The sequence below is a fragment of the Plectrocnemia conspersa genome, unplaced genomic scaffold, assembly GCF_051122295.1.
Source record: "Plectrocnemia conspersa isolate PC_06_02 unplaced genomic scaffold, ASM5112229v1 ptg000013l, whole genome shotgun sequence".
Lineage (NCBI taxonomy): Eukaryota > Metazoa > Arthropoda > Insecta > Trichoptera > Polycentropodidae > Plectrocnemia > Plectrocnemia conspersa.
Window position 1 is genome coordinate 23,487,335 of NW_028277177.1, and position 20,878 is coordinate 23,508,212.

The 20,878-nt window shown below is 29.7% G+C and overlaps 2 protein-coding genes across 3 annotated transcripts; one reads left to right on the top strand and one right to left on the bottom strand.

Annotated features, from left to right (window-relative positions):
* The first annotated feature begins 435 nt into the window (after positions 1–435).
* LOC148227640 (aminopeptidase A-like) lies at positions 436–16,937 on the top strand. Of its 2 annotated transcripts, XM_088201619.1 has the most exons (16): positions 436–701; positions 3,395–3,750; positions 10,097–10,232; positions 10,296–10,566; positions 10,630–10,898; positions 10,974–11,108; positions 11,182–11,336; positions 11,407–11,544; positions 11,616–11,701; positions 12,057–12,178; positions 13,765–13,974; positions 14,036–14,103; positions 14,171–14,313; positions 14,388–14,517; positions 16,242–16,464; positions 16,527–16,937. In XM_088201619.1, the coding sequence occupies exons 1-16, from the start codon at positions 498–500 to the stop codon at positions 16,674–16,676; spliced, it is 2,796 nt and encodes a 931-aa protein (XP_088057745.1). In that variant the 5' UTR covers positions 436–497; the 3' UTR covers positions 16,677–16,937. The 2 variants fall into 2 exon arrangements, with proteins under 2 accessions (XP_088057745.1, XP_088057747.1); XM_088201621.1 differs by lacking the exons at positions 436–701; positions 3,395–3,750 and adding an exon at positions 6,740–7,758.
* A 26-nt stretch (positions 16,938–16,963) lies between these two features.
* Positions 16,964–20,878, bottom strand: LOC148227641 (acyl-CoA Delta-9 desaturase-like). The gene is made up of 8 exons (XM_088201622.1): positions 20,622–20,878; positions 20,416–20,555; positions 20,239–20,345; positions 19,548–19,710; positions 19,311–19,484; positions 19,060–19,245; positions 17,603–17,763; positions 16,964–17,535 (listed from the first exon to the last, which is right to left on the bottom strand). Exons 2-8 carry the CDS (start codon positions 20,553–20,555, stop codon positions 17,444–17,446), a joined length of 1,023 nt encoding a protein of 340 aa, XP_088057748.1. The 5' UTR covers positions 20,622–20,878; the 3' UTR covers positions 16,964–17,443.

The window sequence follows — 20,878 nt, forward strand, 5'->3', positions numbered from 1 at the left end:
CATAATGAAACATAATTGTGGTGTTATTAATGTTGGGAAAATAAATAAATCTTATTACATGCGCTTCAATGATTATTAAATTCTTCTTCTTTCGCATATAATTTTTACTTATTTTTCTGTATCATGAAAAGTTAAAGACATATAAAGTTGCTACTTTTCGATTGCCATTTTTATATTATTAAGTATCCAGAAAATTATGTTATTGTAAAGAAATTTATTTGAGAATTTAGTTTTAATGTTATAGTTAAGAAAGATCGGTGAAAAAGTGCGATTTAATAATTTAAGCACAATTGTTTTTGGCTCAGTCTGTATATAGTGATATTACTCGCAGTCCACGTGCTATCTGATTATTGTCTAAGTCAAGTGGTGCACTAATTGTGGTACGTATAATATTATCGCTAGAAGTTATAAAAGGCATCACTCGGCATGTATTGCAAATAGTGTGTGCGGCGCATGTGCTAAGTGTAATACACTGATTTTTATTAAATATTTTCAATATGTTAGAGTACATATTGAATAAGATTTTGACAAACAAATTGACTACGTTTTTGTGCATTTTTATTTTTTCGCTGCTCATCGCTGTGATAGCTGTAGCTGTAGAAAAAAATAATTACAGAGACAATTTGAAGACATGCGAGTACCAACTGAGCCAAACGACTACAACTACAACTACGACTACGGTGACTCCACCGACACTACCGGTAAATTCATGCGAATTGTTGCAATTAATATATTAAAACTTTAAAATATTGTACGTAGACATCTGTTGGCTAAGAATAAAATATTTATTCGTGCATTTGCGTGAATTTTTATTTTGTATAACAGCTCAAATAAGTTTTTTAATTAATCTAATTAAATTAAGGTTTTTTTCTAGTTATTCTAATTTAAAATAAAATTATATTTTACTAATCGAAGTAAATAAAAAAAAGTATTCAAATTTTTGCTTTGAACGTATGTAAACTGAAACTCTTAAATATTCAATTATCTGCCTGAATTAACACTTAAATATATTTATGGGACGAAATTATAGTGATTTAGATTAACTACCCTTTTTTCAAATATATGTTGTATTATTCAATATCATAAGCCTTAGGTGTTCTGAAAAATAAACATTTTCAGCTATTTAAAAACAGCTAGAATATTTATACTAGAAAGTGAAAAATATGTTACCTGAACTTTTTAAGAGCAATATATTATTTAAGGCAAAAATGTTTTATACTATATAACTAACATATTTTTGCCATAAATGACATTTACCTTTATAAAATAAATTGTTTTGAATAATAAATATGCGGAAGATTAATTGTATTATGTTTTTGGGAAAATAATTGCAGTTCTTTAAATTAGAACATATTTTTGAACTAATAATTAACTTTATTAACACATTACAGTCGGCTATTTTTAGGTAATTTTATTATTATCTATATTTTGACGCTACTAAAATAATTATAGATGTAAATATTTTAAATGTTTATTGCGTTTGCACGATATTTTTACAATATCAAATAACACTTGTTTTATCATACGCGGTTATCACGCGAAAACGCGTGAGCGGACGGTAATGTGTTAATAAGAAAAAACACAATTTTTTAAGTATGTTAAAATATATAAGTTGGTTAAATCTGTCTTATCCTATCAGAAGTTGACTAAATTATTTTGCTGTTGCTATCAGAAGTTGACTAAATTATTTAACTTTTTATGATCGTGATATGTCGTGTAATATAATTGAAACTTTTCAATTAGTTCTTAGTGCATTTTATCATTTCTTGATAATAACTCACAACTATAATGATTTCACCAGTATTCAAAAAGTTGTAGTTGTATCATATATAAATAGTCCATGTTTTTTGTTGTTGTAATTTTGGTTTGGCGAAATATTTTGGGGTTTTATTTTTGGCCGGCCATTGTACGTTGCTTTCTGTTTTTGTAACATGTGTACTATTCTTTGCATGTTATAATACGATCGAGAAATAAATAGTATATGTTACATAAAAGCAGCGCAAAACAAACGTTGTAACAGCGATTTTTTAGTTTTCATTCAGTTTGTGCGGCATCCATTAGTGAAGTTTTTTTAAGTGGTTCAGAACTTTTCAATTACTAACATCTTACTTTTGTGAGTGTTTTTGATTATACTAATGATTGCAGTTAGTCGGTCTTAACTAAAAAATATTTTTTTGATCCACTATTGCACCGCATGTTTTTTTAACCCAGCCTTGGCGAAGCGGGAGACGTCAGTATCCCATTTACTATGTTTTTTGTTTTTATTCTCTCCCCGCGGGCGCTTTGTTACTATAACTATAGTATTTCACCAGTGGCGGAATCAGAAAATATATGTAGATGCTCTATAGTTTATACAAATCATATGTTCAATCCTACATTAACACGAGATATGACGTATCTGTTATGAAAATGTGGGTGCCTGCAAATGGCTTCGTGGTCGACAGGTCGATCACGATCAACGAACAATCCAATTCTGATTTTTATGATACATAGTATATCTGTAATTATTTAAAAGCTAAATTTTGCCTTTTAAATCCTTTCGCGTAGACATTAGGTGTTTTTTTAATTTTACAAATTCAATTTTTTGTTAAACAATTCAAATGGTATTTTTTTGTAGAATTAGTGATCAGACTATTTAATAAAACGGCCACAGTATAATATACATATGGTCATTTAAAATTAAAAAATAATTATAAATAATCGGTACATTTTGCCAAACGGTCAGTGAATAACTGATAATAATGCGGCTATCAAACCGTTAAATAATATGTGTTGCAAAGAGATAATATGTTTTGCTGGATATAAAATGTAATGGCTCCGTAAAAATTCAGTTTTATTGTATTAAAAAATAGGAATTGATTTAAAAAATGAATTTACTTATAGAAATTAAGGGCAAGATTTATCATATATAAATGTTTTCAATGTTTTGATGAACTCTCGCTTGCGGCCGTTCACTCGCACCTAATCAGTTAAGATTTTAATACTTATTTATGTGGCAAAACGTTGTTGGTCACATTCATAACCGTTAGGGCCAAACGCAGCGGAGAGTTCATAGCCATTGGTTACTGAACGTGACATTCTAAACAAGTAACATAAATATATTAGATTCTTTGTTATAAATATAACATGGTAACATCCACAAACCGAGGTATACTGACCAGCTGGTAAAAAATAGCAGACCATTTAAAATTAATTAATGGCCATATTTTAATAATATTAATATACGTTTTATTTTAGAGGTATTGACAGCTTATTTTCAAAAACGGATTATAAATTTATATTATTGAGCATTTACTAAAACTACTGACCGTTTAATTGCATTACTAATAAAAAAATTGAATAAATGTTAAATTGTTAAATATATATCAGTATTAAAGGAAATGTTTTTTTTTAGATAAATTACAGATTATCTCCTAACATTCAACCTTTACACTACAAAATAACATTGACACCAAATATAAAAAGTGGAATATTTGACGGAGCGGAGGACATAACAATTTCTGTTGATTCTTCATTGAAGGACATAGTATTGCATAGTAGCAATATGACTATTATAGAAGACAGTGTTACGCTTACTTCTGGACATGAAACTTTTGCTATCGATTTGCTGCAAAAATTTGATGATAAAACAGAATTCTATCTCATCAGAACCAAACAAACATTACCGAAAGGAATATACAGTTTAAAAATGAGCTTTAAAGGATCACTAGATGGTCAAGTGGGATTTTATAAGAGCACCTACAAAGATGGGTAAGTTGAACATTTTTTACTACAAAAAAATATTTTTTTAACATGTCAATATAAAGTAAAAAAGGTAAAAATGCAAAGTACAAATGATAATCGAATCAAATGAACATAAGTTTAACTGACATGAATACAAATTAAACGTCGATTAATCAGGTTTATCGTCACATTTACATAAATTAATGATAAACATATCATACTGTATATCTCGACGACATAGAAAGCGGGTTCGCAGTTAAGCAGTTTCATAATAGATTTCTTTATTATAAAAATAATTGCGTAACGCTGGTTTCTTGGTGTAGTTAAAGAGAATTTTGTGTCTTAACTCAATTTATTGAACGTTTGTGGTATATCTTAAACTTTTTCTGCATTGTTTAGGTAAACCTGTTTTATAAACAAGTCAATTGATGAAGAAGTTTGTCTAATAAAAATTCACCGTAAGTGTTGATTGAAAATGGATAAATCATTCTTTGATCTTTTTTATTATTTAAAATGCTATAATGTTAACGGATTTTTTTAACGAGATTGTTGCATGATAGTGACACCTTTATTTAAAACTGTACACAAATCGACTGAAAATTCTAAATGTAATCGTACGACTTGATCTATGGGTCTTAAAAGTGCAACAACACCATTAATACTGGTATTAGTTTTAAATTTAGAGGATCATTGCTTTACGGTGTCTGAACTTGCTAAGACATGTGCCAAGTTTGTTGCACAAATGCAATCGAATGTTACAATGTTTATATTAATCGAATTGAAACCAATGATAAAACACAAATCTACTATTACACACAAGTTGATATTCCATCATCAAAGAAAGTCGGGGATCGTTTTGTTTTATTACATTACAGCTTCCTGTGATCATTATTCCTTCTGGGATTATTTTTTAAATAACAAACGTTCAATAACAAATTATATGCTAACTTTTAAGTAAGGAATACAATTGTTTTCTTAGTAGCAAAAGCTTTTCTTTATATTTTATTTAAAAAAGTAAGATTGTAGTTTAAAAACAAATACATACTGACACTAATAAATAGTTGATAGTTGTAATAAATAAATATTTTGGGAGCAAAATTTAGATGACTTCGATATTTTAAGATATGATATCTGACACGTTTAACTATTAGTAAAATATACATTAATTTCAATACCTCGTTCATACTTCGAAAGTGAGAGGTATAAATAAAAAATAATACTATACGAACCCTCGAGCCGCTAGTGAAACTATGAATTTATTCAGCGAGAACAAATCATATCATTTAGTAATAGTGCGACTGTCATTTGTGTGACTACGATTATTTAGTGTATTTTGTGTTAATTATTTATGTTTTAAAATATTTTTGTATTATTATTATTATGATACATTTTTATCTCAACATTGAATTTATTAAAATTTATAATAAATAAATCAGGTATTAAAATAAAAATAAAAAAAAAACAGGATCGCAAGAATTACAATACTTATATAATAATTTTGTTTTATTTGGTTGCTTTATAATTGATTGTTTTTAAGCCAAAGACTTTCTAATGATTCGATTCGAATTATATGGCCTCTTAGACTTGTTATATTATATAGTAAATAATTCAGTTTTTATTTAAAATATAAGATGAAATAAAATATTAATTGTATTAAAATAATAATATACAGCAAAGTAATGAATCATTCAAAATTAAATATATTTTAATACTATATAGTTACAATATGTAGTAAATGGTTAGCAATTTTTTAATTAAAAGGTCAGTAATAGTATTATTATAAAGTCAACTAATTATTATAAATGGTCAGTAAAACTTTGATTTAGATTAACAATCCAAGTAGCAAAATCATTTTTTTCTTAGAATGCAATACCCAATATTCATATTATGTGTTTATTTTTTATATAAGCAAAGTTTTTTGTATTATAAATGATTATTAAATTCGAAACGATTTGTAGTCGCGTACAATTTGTGTAATAAGAGTGGCATTGGCTGCGTTTCGTAGAATTCGGTCATCTCTGAATATCTGGTTAAACTCTGCATTTAGGGCTTAACTGGACTAGAATTGACGTAAAGTGGGAAGCGGTTGCTTCTCCGGTCTTCCAACTCTCGTATGTTCCAAGCTAGAAGTATATGGTGAAAGTTCTCGACGGAAATGTACACTGATGGAAATGTTTTCTTGTTTAGTGTACTCTTGACTAATTTGAAAATATTATTAGATTTGTATTTCTCTGCTGTTTTTCTGATAAGAACCATTTTGCGAAGCCATCGTAGTTTGAACAGCTGGGGATTTGGCAACGCTGTAAAGGGACACTTAATCACGGGTAACGCATTTCAGCGACTTGTCAGTATTTGTCCAAATCTCGAATCGCCACGAATCTTGTTGCAACGAATACGTGTGTTCAGCCAGTCATAAATAATAGCTATTTGATTTATTTCGTTTTTAACATGTATTTGTGTTTAGCATTGTAGTCGAGTGGTTCTGATAATACTGTTGTAATAATTATATGGAATTTTTGTATTAAATAATATTTGATTTTTACGGAGTTTTCTGTTAGTTTTAAAAATAAGCATTGAATTAAAAAAAAACATAATATTTAAAACCAAATACAGACCCTTCATTAATTACTTACCCATTAAAAATATTGATCATTTAATTAAATTTTTGATGAAAATCTAACAAAATTATTGACCAAGGCCATATAATAATTGCATAAAGAACAACAATGGGCAATTAAAAATTATTTGAATAACTGAAAATTATATATACTATTTTATCATTTTAATTTATTAGACAATTATACTATTCAGCAGTAGATAAATCATTCAAATAAATTGTTTTTAACACGTGACAGAAACCTGTATAGACTAAACATTAGTTGAGGGTACAAGTATACAAATAAGTAAAGTGCTTCGTCTCTCATTGAACACTGAACCTAGCCAATACTGTAAGGTTAATTTTTTTGCGTAGAAAATAAACGTTAGTTAGATTAAATAAAACATTCAAAAAATTATAGAAAACACCATCGTTATTTTTATATAAACATCAGATTTCAGGCGACAATACAATTAGTTCTGCCAGTTTTCGAAAATATCACGCCAATGGTATATACCCAATTTTAATTTTGCGAAATGCGTTCATAATCTATTTCAATGATTTTATTCAGTCGCTTTCTCTTAAAAAATCAAACCAATCATTAAATTATGTAACATGGGTAACCTTTTTTGTTATTATTTAGTTAGGGCAGTAATTCAAAACTTGCCCATGGGCAACATTTTCTCAGGTAGTTTTAAATTTACCGAAGTATCGGTAATTGTGAATCTATTTACCGGTGATGTGATATGATAATATGATATGATGAAATTTGAAGCGTTACTTTTTAAGACTGCTTTAAATTCAAATGGCTATTTTTATGATAACATTTATTTTAGGACCAAATTAAAAAAAATCGCCGGGTCTTACAGTAAATATTTTTTTTACAATATATGTTTTTTTTACCAGTTTATATTATACATATCGACCTTCACCAAGTTCAAGCCGAAAAATATTTATCTTTTATTTTTTTATGTATAAAAAATTGTAGTTGCGCAATTAATTGATTAGATTTGCAAGATGCGCGCATGCGCATTTGTTACGTCGCTGCTCGCCAGTGTTTGGTTGACGACCGCTGGCGGTGCCGGCCTCGCGATGCGTCCTATACGATATGCCGTCAGGCTATGGCCGCAATTGAACGAAGACTTGTTCAAAGGACATCTCAACCTCGAGCTGGAACTTCTGCGCCCCACGGACACCATCGAGCTGGACTCTTACTCGTTGAGTCCGCACTCGGTGAGCTTGAAACGGCTGCCGGGAAAAGAACAGCTGGCTGTGAAAGAATTCAACCGGGCGGATGACAGGCAGAAGATTGAAGTGAAGCTTAAGGAGACGGCTCCGGCCGGATTGTACTCGCTGGCCATCGAGTACAGCGGCATTCTCGCTGACCGCATCGTCGGATTTTACTCGAGCTCCTATAGGAACGCCACCGGCGACAACAGGTGACCGATACGGTGCTCTTAGGGATGTGCCGTTTGTAACAGATCGAACGTGCGGTTACTAACCCGCTTTAAATCGTGCGAAAATAAAAACAGAGAAACATTTATTTGGGCGCAATCTTAATTTAGATATTGGTTTCATATTTTTTTTGACAAAGTCCCCTTTTCTGGGCAAGGTTAACTTAGGCAATAGCATGTGATTTTTAGGCGATAAAAATATCTGCTTATAAAATATTAATCTACTTAAACTAAAAGTAACTAGTTGAACATTATTATTACCAATCAGAAAATATAAATACACTATAATAATATGATGATCCTGGTTTACATTGGCTCTTCCGACTCTTATCTTATCCGCTTTAATGAACCAATTAAAGCTGATATTTGCGATAATTTCAATTTCAATGAGCATCAAATATTTTTATACCAGTCGATTTTTCGGCAATACAAATTTTGCACAATAAATTATATATAAATACGTTAATGGACCGTGCAAGATTCTCAAAGGTGGAGCTAATCTCTGGTGACTTATAAACGACAATTGAACTAAATCAAAAAACGGTACTTTCCTGTTATCGGGGGGCAAAATTTTGAACAACGCTCACTCGCCGCCGTTCGTTCACACCTAATCTTTAAAATACATTTATAAATGACATGCGAAAACAGCTAGCAACATTTTGCTACATAAATTTTAAAGGCTAGGTACGAATGAGCGGCAATGAGTGACTGTTGGTCAGAACATTTGGCCTACAATAACAGGAAAATGCCCAAAAAATATAATAGTTGAAGAGATCTAGACTATATATTAGATTTTTGGTGTCGATTTGGTTAGCTCCACTAGCCTTAATTGTTAATGTTCGGAGCGTTACTTTCGTGCCTGATACGCTCCTATAATGGCCATGGAATGATACGGTGTAGTGGGCAGAGACCTTAAGGCGGCTTCTGGCTTATTATACCATTGAAAACGAGCAATTCTTTCGCCTCCTCTATTCTTATTTCATTTAACCAATTTGCTGAATAAGGAGTAACATTTTTTTCCTAATTAAAGCAACAAACGTTTTCCACTTATGTAGGTGCTTCTTTTAATATTTTTTTGCATAAACATTGTAACGGTCGGGGGATAAATCGAAATGTTAGCAAACAATTATTTTTTAGTTTAGATCTTTATTTACTATGTTTTTAAAAGAACACGTGAAATTTTTAAGTACTTTTCAGTTATCATAGGATTTTTTGAAATATATAAAAAATAAGAGATTACTCTGCATTCTGTGCTTTTTATCAAGACAAACTAAATATTTTGTATTTCAATATAAATAAAATAAAAAATGCTAATTTTGCGGACTGGTTGCTGAAATGTATTAATTTCGTTTCCATGAAAAATAATACGTTGCGAGTTGGGTTTTGAAGAACAAAAAAGGATATTTAAATTTAATTTATAAATAAATTTAAACTTAAATAAAAAGTTAATTTTTCGGTACTCTGTATTATTATCGTTGGTTAAATGAATAATGTTAAAAAATATTTATTTGTTCATACATTTTATTTATTTATATACAATTATATTTTCATTAAAAATAAATTTGTTCAAACTGCCTCGTACTGAAACAGAAGCCGTACAATTCCTGCAAGAACCTGTTTGTTGTGTTTATGGGATGTTCACTGTTCTGACCAACGCTCACTCACTGCCACTCGTTCGCACCTACCTACCTGCTTAACTTTTAAAACATATTAGTGTAGCAAAACTTTGTTTGAAAATTTAAAAAGGTTAGGTGCGAACGAGCGGCAGCGAGTGAGCGTTGGTCAGAACAGTGAATACCACATAAATAACTATCTACAACGAATCTACTAAAAAAATATAATTTTTAATTGTAATAAATAATTTGAGTGTGGCGCCGTAATAACTAACAAGCACACACAGCGAAAGAATGAATAAAACGACTTTTCCGTTTTTCATTGTATGTGTGGTCAGTAGTATATATGTGCATGCGTGGCGTTTGCGCTCATAAAACCGATTTGTACCAATAAATTTTGACGATTTATTAACGTTCATAAGAAATTAAGGTTCCTATAAATACATTCTCTCCGCCAGGTTCCGGAGATATTGATGGTTTTAAGCCACCCTTCACAAATATTACATAAAGATCCGGAAAGACAATATGTATTGTAAAGATACGATACGACGTGTTCATCATACTACCTTTCACATACCTATGTTATCATTTGCCATTTTATTTTATTTTATTTTCGAAGATAATTTAAAAAAATAATCGTTAATAATATTTATTGGATTAATATTAAATTATTAATGAATTGTTGCTTTACTTAAAAATTAATGTTTCAGAATGATAGCCACTTCAAAATTCGAACCTACTTATGCAAGACAAGCATTTCCATGTTTCGACGAGCCAGCAATGAAGGCCAACTTTTCTATAGAGCTTATTGCTCCGAAAGATTACATAGCACTTTCTAACATGGATGTAAGTATAGTAAATTAAAACCAATCATAGCTGACACATATGTAAATTTTGTTTTATTTCCAGGAAGAGTCAAATACCATCAAAGATGATGGTAGGATTATCAAGTTTAAGGAGAGTGTTAAGATGTCTACATACTTGGTTTGCTTTATAGTCTGCGATTTTAAATACAAAGAAAAAACTATTGATGCTGGTGGAATTGGCGATGATTTCAAGTTTAAAGTTTATGCCTCTAAAGAACAGTTAGAGAAAGTGGAATTTTCATTAAATTTCGGAAAGAATGTGACTGAGTTTTTTATTGGTTATTTCCGTATAGCGTATCCTCTACCGAAATTAGGTTTGTCATTTTTCTGATATATGTATTTTTATTGGATATGAAATTATTTTATCATCCGTTTAGATATGATTGCGATTCCTGACTTTGTATCCGGAGCCATGGAACATTGGGGATTGGTAACGTTTAGAGAAACTAATCTTTTGTACGATGAGAAGACCACTTCGATAGAAAACATGCAAAACATAGCTAGAGTCGTAGCTCATGAAATATCTCACATGTGGTTCGGAAATTTAGTTACGATGAAGTGGTGGAATGATTTGTGGTTGAACGAAGGATTTGCTTCATATATGCAGTATAAAGCCGTTCATGCTATCTTTCCTGATTGGCAAATGGTATTATTTTCGTGTTTAATGTGATTATATTAAAATTAATGATTTTATTAGTTACTTATTTTGTTTTATATTCAGTTGGATCAATTTTTGATATCGAATACTCACAGCATATTAGCCTTAGATAGCACTTTGAATTCACATCCGATTGTACAAAAGGTCGAAACACCCGATGAGATTACCGCAATATTTGATTCTGTCACTTATAATAAGGTTTGTATTTTTGTTATCAGCGTATACGGGATAATATCTATGTCCATATAAATACATGTTGTATTTTTATTAGGGCGCTGCTATTATAAGAATGCTCGAGGGATTCGTTGGCGAAGAAATATTTAGAGAAGGAGTGACAAGCTATTTAAATAAACACGCATTTGGAAATACAGTCACACAGGATCTACTAGATGAGCTAACCAATTTTTTTCCTACACCTAACTTGACGTGAGTTTTATGCTAGTTCGTATTCGAGTCTTCTTTATTTTATTTCAAACTAACATTTTACCAATTTCAGGCACATCATGGATACTTGGACGCGCCAAACAGGCTTTCCGGTTGTTACAGTGACACACGTTACAGATAAAGAGTACAAATTGACTCAACATATATTTTTAATCGATCCAGATAATGTGCCTACACAATCGGAATTCAAGTCAGTGGTATTTATTGAAATCTTTTGTGATGATAATATTATTTATTCATGGTTTTCTTTTATAAATTTAGAAATAAATGGTTTATTCCTATCACATATAAAATACGCGGACAAGATACCGTAGAATTATTATGGTTCCCAGATGACAAAGAATTTGGTAAAATATTTTATTTTAAATTATTATATTTATATATATATTAACGGTTACTAACGACTTATAATAATGTCAAAATTGTTTTGCTATACAAGTAAACTATACATTTACTTTTTTATTAGATGTGTACAGTCCGAAGCAGATTTACAATCTAGCTTTTAGCGCTCGTAATTTCGCACTTTCGATCAAAGATTATAATATTAAGATACTATTACACATCTAGTAATTAGTTTAAATCAATCAGGCTTGTACAATATAATTACATTAAAATTTAAAATTAACTCGCTCTGCTTTTTTTTAGTTGGCTTGTTGAAGTTTTTAATTTGTGAAAAGCTAATAATATTTTCTATTATTTTAGTTAACATAAAACTTGAAGAAGGCGAAAAATTATTGAAAGTGAACAGTGATCAAGTTGGATATTATAGAGTCAACTACAGTCCCGAGATGTGGCAACAGATTAAAAGTGAACTATCATCAAAAGTTAGTTGAACTAATTTGAAAAAATAATTACTTTATACCATGCAAAAAATATAATTTTTAATTTTATTCAACAAATCATATTCATGCAATTTGATATAAACATTGATCAGAATTATGTGTATCTTGCTATATACATATTTTAGAAACAACTCCACAGATTACATATATATCTGTATGCAAAATAAAAATGGTATCAATTAGAGACCGAAATTTTGACTTTTGTAAGCGAAAGCAATTCCCCGCAAATATGACCTACTCCGCCATAGTGTGATTTTTTAAGGTGTTTTTAATATGGGCCCTAATTAAACAAATGTTTAAAAAAATAACAGGGGCGTCATTTGAGGGGGTGAAGAGAGGGTATTTGCTCCCCTCTTAAACTTGGCCAGAAAAATGCATGTCATTTAATGAAATCGAAATATTAAATAAGAATGACCATTAACTGTCAAACTTTTGCTTCCCTCCCTGATTCTAAACCAGAAGTTATCAGGTTATCCCTTAAAAAATTCTATGCCGAATTTTTTTTTTAAATATGTTGCTTTGGTATAATCATATCGGAATACATTTTCCTCAGTAGATATATATTTTTACCGGTAAAAATATAATTTAAGTCCTAGTAAAATTATATGATTGCAACTTTTCCGTACGCAGTAATATTTACATACTTATCATTATTTATTTACATGCGATGTACAAATTTTATAGTGAATGTGTATTTTTCAGTGCAGTTATGTTTTCACTTTACATCAGTACAATAGTACATATATATATTTCTACTAGCGAAAACATAATTTAACTGATAAACGCTAGTGAAATTATATGCTGCTCTATAATGTCTATAAAACACAACTTGACAGTTGCTAAACGTTCAATTGCTTTTCAAATCCAAACCCAGGGTAACCTAATGAAAGTTATTTATTATTTATATTATTAATTTATTTAGCTAATATAGCTAATTTTTACACTAAACAAATTTTAACTACTGGTTCCTCTTTTTAATATACAAATTATGTTGTGAATTTCTTCTAAAGTACTAATTTAAATTCACTAAATTTTACATTCAATGTTTCATTATTGTACGGTACTAAATTATTAAACTGAAGTATTGAATTTACTATCTCTTCTATATTCTCAATGTAAATAGTATGTATTCAATTTTTCTGCTATTATATGAGGATCTTTATATATATTTCCATCAATCTCCGTATTTATTATGTTGTTTCTATGAGTAGGATTAATTAATTTTTTATTGTTTTCAATATCTTATTTGGGTCATTTTTTATTTATTCTATCGACTCTTCATACCATTTTTTTAAATCTATTCTTAATGTTTTGGACTGCCATATTTATACGTTGTTTTCCATTTTTAATTTAAAACTTTATTGCTCTTAAACTGACTGTGTTAACGCAAATAGAGTATAGTGTGTATTTTGGACTAAAAAAAGACTGGGTCTTATTTTCGGGGAAACATGGTAGTTATGAATTTTGACTCGTACCATTTTTAATTTCTGCTTCCAGATTTAATTATTTTTAATATTTCAGTACATAAATAAATATTATATATGTATATGTACATTCATTATTTACAGTCAACCGAGCTAACTGTGTCCGATCGAGCTCACATATTGAACGACGTCTTCAATTTAGCACAAGCAGGTGAAGTACAGTATGATTTGGCTTTGGACATGTCCCAGTATTTAACAGAAGAAATAGAATACATACCTTGGTATGTCGCATATGAAATATTTTCGAAACTGAAACCTCTAATGTCAGAATCGACAGCTTATATTGAATATCGGGTAAATCACCTTTAATCTACTTTGCCTTTAACATTAATGTGAATGATTCGTCATGTTTTAGGTATTTTTGAGAAATTTATTGCAGAATGTTCTGAAAGTAAAGAATCCAGAAAAGGATCATGTCAAAAGGTAATTTACATTTATCTTTTGGTATGGTACGTATAATTTATATAATTTTTTTTAAATGTTTTTATAGCTTATTAATCAACGTTGTATATAAATTTGCGTGCTCTGTGGGAGATACTGAAAGCTTAAAAGATGCCAGAGTAAGGTTCTCAGATTATATCAAGAATAATGAGACTATTGAGCCTAACTCTAAAAATGCTGTCTACTTCTACGGTAAGATATTTTTTTATCGTTATTATTCTGTTTATAATGTAATCGAACTAAATATTGGTTATGTAAATGTTTAGGTATTCAGGAAACTGGCGAGGAAGAATGGTCGGAGCTTTGGAATAGGTTTATGGAAGAAGACGATGCTCAGGAGAAGACCAATTTAATGAGAGCTTTGGCTGCATCGCGAGACCCTTCTATATTAAATAGGTTGGTTCTATTTTCTTGATGAAAAATTAAGTAAAGCGTTTGTGGTACAACTTTTAAATCCTAATAATATTGCTTGATTTGACCACACACAAAGTGATTTATTCTCAGTGAGATTTTGCTAGCAGATTTAAAACATTTTGATGCAATGTATGTGAGCGGCGCCATTCACAAAACCCTTAGTATGCAAGTGAAAGCGTTTACTTTAATCATCTAAGAGTCATTTCAGTGTAGCTCTGCTTAGTGTGAGTTCCGTCAAGTAAGTCAAGTAAATTGGTTTTATAAAGTCTATAGAAAGTATATTGCTAATGGAAGTGATTCAGTATGGCCATGTTCATGTCTACATACCCTTACATCCAATTCTCGATTGTCTAGCCAATGCTATGATTTAGAGCAGAAACAGTTTGTTATTGTCAAATAAAAAACTGGTCAGTCTGTGTCTGCGTACAATGATTAAAAAATCGGAATAATTGGCGTTGTCGTAATTCTACAGAATGTTTGATATCTGTCAGTGTTATTATGCTACACATTCCATCGCATTATGCATCGACCCTTCGGCTTTTGTATAATGCCAACAAAAAATATTTTTTTTTTGAAAGTCTAATGACACAAATAAAGCAGAAATATTTACAAATCTATTCAAGACAATTTTTTAATCCACCGCTATTACTGTTCCGTTGACGAAGTTTGTAAGTTCGATTCTGGAATATAAGAAGAAATTTCTGTTGTCATACGCCTTCTATTTCTTTTACTAAAAATTACTATATGCTGATCCCGTTGTTATGATGTAATTTTAAGACATTTATCACAATTTATTCCTGAATATTTAAATATTTTAATAGCTTCCTGCACTGTTTTTAATTTTTAGGCAATGTTCAACCGAGTTCTGTTGCCCTGGTGAAAAGTAATAATTGCAGCTCTTTTTTCTGCCGTCTAATTATTATTTTCCGCCCCATTGTAGCAAGAGATTTGTATTTTTAACGCTGGCAAAATAAACGAGTGTAAACAGTTTAGTAAGACGAAACTAAATGAAAAATAGAAGCAGAAATCTCTAGATTGTGATTTGTGTAGTTTCGAATGCATGAAAACAAATTGAACGCTCGCCATTGCATATTTATCAGCTGGATCGAATTAGTCACACTTGTCCTTTTTACGATCCTCTGTGTAGGATCCTCTGTGAAGAAAGGGCGAGTCTAAAAAAGACATGCCATAATATTATTATGGCAAATGCAGAAAATAGTCTATTCTTTAATTGGGTAACAGTATTTTTAATAGTTAAAATAAATGAGGGTAGATTCTTGATTATGAACATCGTTGCAGGTTTAAACTTTTGACCTGTAGTGTATATAAGCCTTGTCATGGTTTTACGCGTATCATAAGCACATTTGTATCTAGTATCACTCATTCTCCAAGGGTAATTATTTTACCTTTACCCTTATTTATTACATCCATTTGAACTGATGATTAGTTACAATCGATAGACTGAATTTTTTGTCTATAACGATATGAAATAATATCGTATTTTTTACTTAAACTGATGATTTGACATTATGATTTTATAAATATTTCACCACGAAAGCTGTCAGTCAATTGATTTAAGTAACCCTTCAAAAATAATATAGAAATAGCCCTAAATGAGTAATTAGTGTATTATAGATATATGAGAAATGATGTTTTTTTAGTTTTTGCCTTATGAATATTCTTGTAATTTTTTAAAATTCATTCAGATACTTGAGCTTGGCGTGGAACGAAGACTATGTACGCAGCCAGGACCATTTGAATATCGTCCAATATGTATCCGCTAATCCAGTTGGCACGCCACTCGTTTGGGACCATTTCAGGGGTGATTGGCCTAGATTCGTTGACAAGTTTACACTCAACAGTCGCGTGTTAGGAAACGCAGTTATTGGCATAACAAGGAATTTTGCAACTGCATTGAAATTGAAAGAGGTAATTTAAAAACATGATTCACAGTAGATAGGATTGAGCAATGTTTGTATATTAATTTTTAGATGGAAGCGTTCTTCAAAGAGTATCCAGAAGCAGGCGCAGGCGAGAGAGCCAGAAAGCAAGCTAAGGAGAATGTTCAAAACAATATAAATTGGATGACAAAACACGAGCCTGCCGTTAGAGCTTGGCTAAATAGTAACAAAAATAATTAATTATTTTAAATTGTTCAAATTTAAAATAAAAATGGATGCCTTCTTTTGTAATGTTTGTATAAAACATATAAAGACTGGTTAGTTTTTTATAAGTTTTTTTAAGTAATATTTAAGAACCATTTTTTTTATATAAGCTAAAATAATTTAACCCAACTTTGTTAGTGCCATACTTGAGTTGAAAATCAATTCCTTTTTTTATTTACCAATCATACCATGTTTTAATTACATTTTTTTTATGCAAATATTAAGTAATAAGAACGAGTTGGGCTTTTTATTCTTTAATAATATATATATTTTACAGTACAATATCATTAATTTATATAGTTATTATTATATTTAATTACAGTGTCTATTTATCTGATGATACAAAAATAATCTCAAGTACAATATTAAATAACATTTTTAACGTATATTTATTTTCATGATTTTAAACAGAAACGATAATAAATAGAAACTTGTATTTAAATATAACAATACTATTGAGATTACAGATACTTTAATTTGATCAAACGATAATGGGCAATGTAGATTATTTAAGTATATTTAATTAACATTGTTCTAGCAAAATATGCTTATAAAGCAACTGTTATGCTTCCTCTACACTCTCTGGAAGTTACCGAACCAAAGGTCTACCGAATATCGCCGAAATATTAGAGCGGGCAGACCCAAGCTCGACCGAAGTAGCCCCGAATTAACACATTATATTTTCCGTCCTTGCCCAACCATGGCCTACTTCCAGAGAGTGTGGAGGAAGCATTAGAGATTAATCATAAATATGTTTCGTGTGATCCATCTCCTGTCCTAAAAGCGCGTTTTTTAATAAACTCATTTGAAACAGTTTTCAGCTCGTACGCCCAACCTTAAATTTGATTTTTTATATAATATTTGAAATTCTTCTTATATTTGTCATAAAATTAATATTTTACCAAACAGTGAAAAAAAATCAATGAATGCCGTAGTTATGTTTGTCCCGTACGTTCCGAGTTCTCCCGCTTTGTAGTCATAAGGGAATATATGATGGTAATTGTGCCACCCTTCCCCAAACGCACTTATGGCAACTCTCCAGTTATCCGTTGATCCAATATGCCTGAAATCATGTATCAAAAAGAAGCATATTTTATCATCAAAATTTTGTATTAATCAGATAATTAATTATTTTTGTGTAATTTTGTAGCGTTTTTAAATTTTTGTTAACATATTAAAGCGACACCACTATTATGACTATAGCTATTTTAACTCAATTTGTAACTGCTTAATTGCAGCGTCATATATATCATAATATCAAAAATCAGGTTTTTCTTGTTTTCCTGATTGCTATGTAATGGCAAAATTGCTACAACTTTCTTAATGAATTTTTTAAAATAAACATATTTATTTATAGTAATGCCTTTTAACATTGACACTGGATTTCAATAAACGATAGGTATTTCTAATCAAAAATATCGGATGTAAAGACATTTCTATCACTGATTTTGAAGACTTTTTCTTTTTACATTATATTATTTCCAGAAAAGTGCATAAAATGTAATGTTTGTCTGTTTGAACGCTCTTTGACTGATCTATTTTTTTATGATTTTACTCAGTTGCATTCTAGGACATTAATTATTAATTTAGAACCCTCTCAATTATATTTTACATACATCAAGGTAAAAACATGAGGGTATGTAATTTTAACATATTTTTAGAATATGAATTAATACTGATTTTGAAATGAAAAAATAAATTATATTTAAATCGATTATAAATTAGGTAATGTTTGTCTATTCTTTCTGAAGAACCACCTTCTAATATAAGTATAAAGAATCGCTCTACAGAACCAGGACAATAGACTAATTGCATAAATCAGTAACTAATACCTGAAGGACCAGTGTTGAAATTCAATATAGACTAGTGTTTTTCAATTGTGTCTAGAATTAAAATTGATCAACTTATTTTAGGTTTTCCTAGATTTTTCTTATCTCAAGAATGAGTATTGTAATAAATAATTATAATAAAAATTATATGATAATATTTTTGTCAATTTGGTTAGTTTAAAATTCCATGTACAATATATTATTTTAAATATATTTATGAATATAAAAAGAACCGTTCTTGGTCTTAAAATAGTGATTTAAATATCAGTGATAGGGCGCACTACAAAGCAAAGTTGATTAACAACCATGTCATGCAACTTATATTCACATGCAACATTAACAAGCAGTTTGCTCTGAAAATGATCTGTTTTCTCTCTCAATAATCCCCGAGCTATCAGTATTTAAATACCATTACAGCAAGAGGAACTTGCAAAAAGCTATGATTTGCAACAAACAACTTTATAATTGCATTTACTATTCTTAGTGATTGAAACAATTATATGAGTAAACTCTTTAAAATAAATAAATACCTGTCGTAAGGTTTATTTCCCCATAAGTGAGCCGCGCTGTTTACTAGCCATGTAAAATTTAAAGAAAATGTGAATCTTGTGATTGTCGATATGTGCCAGGATATCCATGGATCTTCGCTCCAATAGTGACACGGGATAATAAACGGAAGTATAAAGCAGAATATTGGCATTAGGATCAGGTACATCCTGAAATAAATAAATTAAATTGTATACATCATGAAAAGTTATTATTTAATATATTGTGTAACTACCTTTTTTGAAACATGACAATTGGATCCCTCTGCAAATCTGACATATCAATAGATTTTCCAGATTGTTTGACATCATTGTGCTTGCGCAACATCAACCATCCGATGTGTGAGAAGAAGAATCCTCTTCTTGCATTATGTGGATCGGCGTCTGTCTCAGTGTGTCTGTGATGCACTCTAAACCGTGATTAAAAAGAGTTATTGTACAGAAATTATTATACAATTGATTCAAATGCTCACCTGTGATCTCGAACCCATTCGAAAATGTGATTTTGGAAAGCTATCGTTTGAAATATCATCAATATTACTTTTAATTGCCATTTTGCTTTATAAGCTCTGTGTGCCCACAATCTATGAGCTCCGGCGGTTATTCCAATTCCGCCAAATAATCCGATGATTAAACCTTGTATATTAACATATTTTTAATTTTATATAAAATCAGTAGGATTTTGAAATGTAAAAAAATGTTTTGTAGCTGTTTCTAGCTAATATTTGTATGTACAACAATAATAGGACTGTTACACTACAATGATTTATATTATATTTAGACTAATAATAATATTACAAGAACAAAATAATAATATTACAAGAACAAAATAAAAACAGAAATGAGATTTTTTTTAGTGATTAATAAACAGTTTTTACTCTAAGTAATTAAATCATTTAAAATATATTTTAATGTATAAAAAATAAATAAAATATTTTGCCAAAGTAAAAACGCCGAATATTAACGAAAATGAAAATAAAAATTAAATATAATCTCAAAAATGAAATATTACAAAGAAAAGATAATGAAACTGCATTTTAAATTTAAATCGAGATGTGTTATCTCTGTGACAAAAATGTGCATTTGAGTATATGTATATATCTATTATGATTTAAAGTAAAACATTTTTAAAATTTAAACGTATCAGTTAATAATAATACACACCAAATAACAAGGTTTGCCATTTAGCTGACGGTATAAGATATAATCCATAAATAGTAGCTATATGTAGATATAAAAAAGCAATCACATTTTTCCAAACAATTTTCCATCTAAAAATAAATTAAATATTTTCAAATCAGTCACCTTTATCTAAGCAATATGTTAAAAATCTTAAATTACTCATAAGTATTTGTACTAGTTCCAAAGAATGTGTTGTCATATTGATTTGTTTGTATTTTAACGACATTCTTTGGTCCATTTTCTAATCTTTTATATGAGGGTTCGAACATTGTTAACGACTTTCTTACATGCACCGTCATCTAAAATTTTCATTTTTTATTGCCACATTATATTACTTCTTTATCATAATATAAAAATACACTAACCTTTATTTATTTTAAACGTATAATTTAAAATTCACCGAGATGTATCATATATAAACTAAACTGTTAATATATTTATTATATATAAATATATATATATTCAATGACGACAGAATACTGAATGATGCTTTGATATCTGCAACACTGTATAGTAATATATTGGATGATAATTAATTTGTAATTATTAGAGAATTTTGAAAAGATTTCAATTAGGTGAATTTTGTAACATACATATATCATTTAGTATTGGCGGATACACC

What these genes read in the sequence shown, in the direction of transcription:
- LOC148227640 (XM_088201619.1), top strand. Translation starts at nt 498, where the DNA reads ATGTTAGAGTACATATTGAATAAGATTTTGACAAACAAATTGACTACG. An exon ending in TTTCCTACACCTAACTTGAC is followed by an intron (nt 11,337 to 11,406) that starts GTGAGTTTTATG and finishes TACCAATTTCAG; the next exon opens with GCACATCATGGATACTTGGA. An exon ending in CAGCTTATATTGAATATCGG is followed by an intron (nt 13,975 to 14,035) that starts GTAAATCACCTT and finishes GTCATGTTTTAG; the next exon opens with GTATTTTTGAGAAATTTATT.
- LOC148227641 (XM_088201622.1), bottom strand. Translation starts at nt 20,555, where the DNA reads ATGACGGTGCATGTAAGAAAGTCGTTAACAATGTTCGAACCCTCATAT. An exon ending in ATTGTCATGTTTCAAAAAAG is followed by an intron (nt 19,246 to 19,310) that starts GTAGTTACACAA and finishes TATTTATTTCAG; the next exon opens with GATGTACCTGATCCTAATGC. An exon ending in TGATTTTTTTTCACTGTTTG is followed by an intron (nt 17,536 to 17,602) that starts GTAAAATATTAA and finishes ATCAAATTTAAG; the next exon opens with GTTGGGCGTACGAGCTGAAA.